The 1,461-nt window shown below is 59.5% G+C and overlaps 1 protein-coding gene across 1 annotated transcript in view; it reads left to right on the top strand.

The window, feature by feature from the left end:
* The first annotated feature begins 445 nt into the window (after positions 1 to 445).
* The window catches only part of UROC1 (urocanate hydratase 1), a 36,121-nt gene continuing 35,105 nt past the window's right edge, over positions 446 to 1,461 (top strand). Inside the window, 2 exon segments of the mRNA XM_017869902.1 lie at positions 446 to 544; positions 547 to 576. Coding sequence (XP_017725391.1) covers positions 446 to 544; positions 547 to 576 — 129 coding nt within the window.

Here is a 1,461-nt window from a genome sequence, read left to right as displayed (position 1 = left end):
GGAGGTAGCAGGAGGAGGGGATCTACACTCTATGCCCAGTTCAGTGTCACATGGCTCCCCATCTCCTCATCATCAACATCAAATGTTTGGTGTGGTGCCCTGAGGGCTGCCACAGCGCACCCCAATATTAGAGCCCCACCCACCCCCTAAAGCTGTCCTGGACAGCACAGCCCTCCTGGAAGGGGAAGTGGGCCCACCCCCCCTCCCCATCGTAAAGCCTGCCCTCCCACAGAGCTCTGCCCTCCCCAGGTCAGCACTGCAAGTGCCCTGCCTGAGGCCAGTGACCCTCCGACCTGCACATGACTCCCTGCACAGGCCAGGGACCCAATGAGGGACTGGAGGAGGTGGCCCTGCAGCTGGAGGTCCCCGCCCTGCTGGGCCTTATCTGCCCAGTTTCTTCCTAGTCTCCCCACAGTGCTGGCCTCTACCTCCATCTCAGCTACACATGTCCAGCCTCCAGGCGCTATGCTCTGGCCTGCCGCTGCGGCCCCTCCCAGGAGAACCGGGGACGCCATTGGCTGGGGTGCCCCATGCCCCCAGTCAGGGACCCCCAGCCTCAGCCTTGAGGAGAAACAGGTAAGCAGTGGCCTGTGCTCCCGAGGCCTTGGCCTCTAGACATCCTCCAGGTGGTCCATAGTGAGCACCCAGGCTTCCTGCCCTCTCGGTGGGAGCTGCTCAGCCGCCCACCCTGGACTCCAGAGGCTCCAGCTGGTGCGGGTGCAATGCATGGTGGACTCTGTCTCTTGGGTGCAGCCGCCCTTGGGTGCAGGATCACTGTGTCTGTTTACAGATGAGGACCCTGAGGCTCAAGGTCAGCAGCCGGTCAGTGGTGGCACTGTGGCCACCTCCAGTGGGAGGAGGCTCTGGGCGGGTGTGAAGTGCCCCACACCCAGCGCCGGGTCTGCCCCAGCAAGCAGAACGTTTGCGCACAGGTCAGCTCTTGTTTTCATTTGCAATGTAGCCGGCAGGCGGGTGCTAAGGAAAGATGGGCTGAGGCCAGTATCCCCTCACCTAACAGCAAAGCAGGCCAGGGATGGTGCACGCTTGCCAGCGACACCCTGTCTGGGAACCTCCCTTTTGTCATTTGTAAGCTTGAGATGAAAATGGTGATACCAGAGGATTGTGGAGAAGAGTAAATGAAATAAAGTGAGTGACATGGTTATATAGACTTTCCTCCTACTTTTTACTGGAAACTACTCAAGAATTTCAGAAACAGTAGAGAAGTGGAAACTACAAACAGGCATAAAGATTAAAGGAGGAATCCTACCTCCCCAGAAACAGACAGCTGCCCTTTGCACCAGAGCCCCCTGGACTTTCCTGGAGCCACCCACAGAGGCCTAACAGGACGCAGTGGGGACAGTAGGGGTCGCTCAGGGAGGAGCTGGCGCTGGGGAAGGGGAAAAGGGGAAGCAGGTTGGTGGGGGTGGGAGGGGAGGGGAGTTGGGGGGCTAGGAGGATGCT

This window comes from Rhinopithecus bieti, unplaced genomic scaffold (assembly GCF_001698545.2).
Source record: "Rhinopithecus bieti isolate Rb0 unplaced genomic scaffold, ASM169854v2 scaffold_5333, whole genome shotgun sequence".
NCBI lineage: Eukaryota > Metazoa > Chordata > Mammalia > Primates > Cercopithecidae > Rhinopithecus > Rhinopithecus bieti.
The sequence above is the reverse complement of the archived record's forward strand: the minus strand, read 5'-3'. Positions and strand labels throughout refer to the sequence as shown.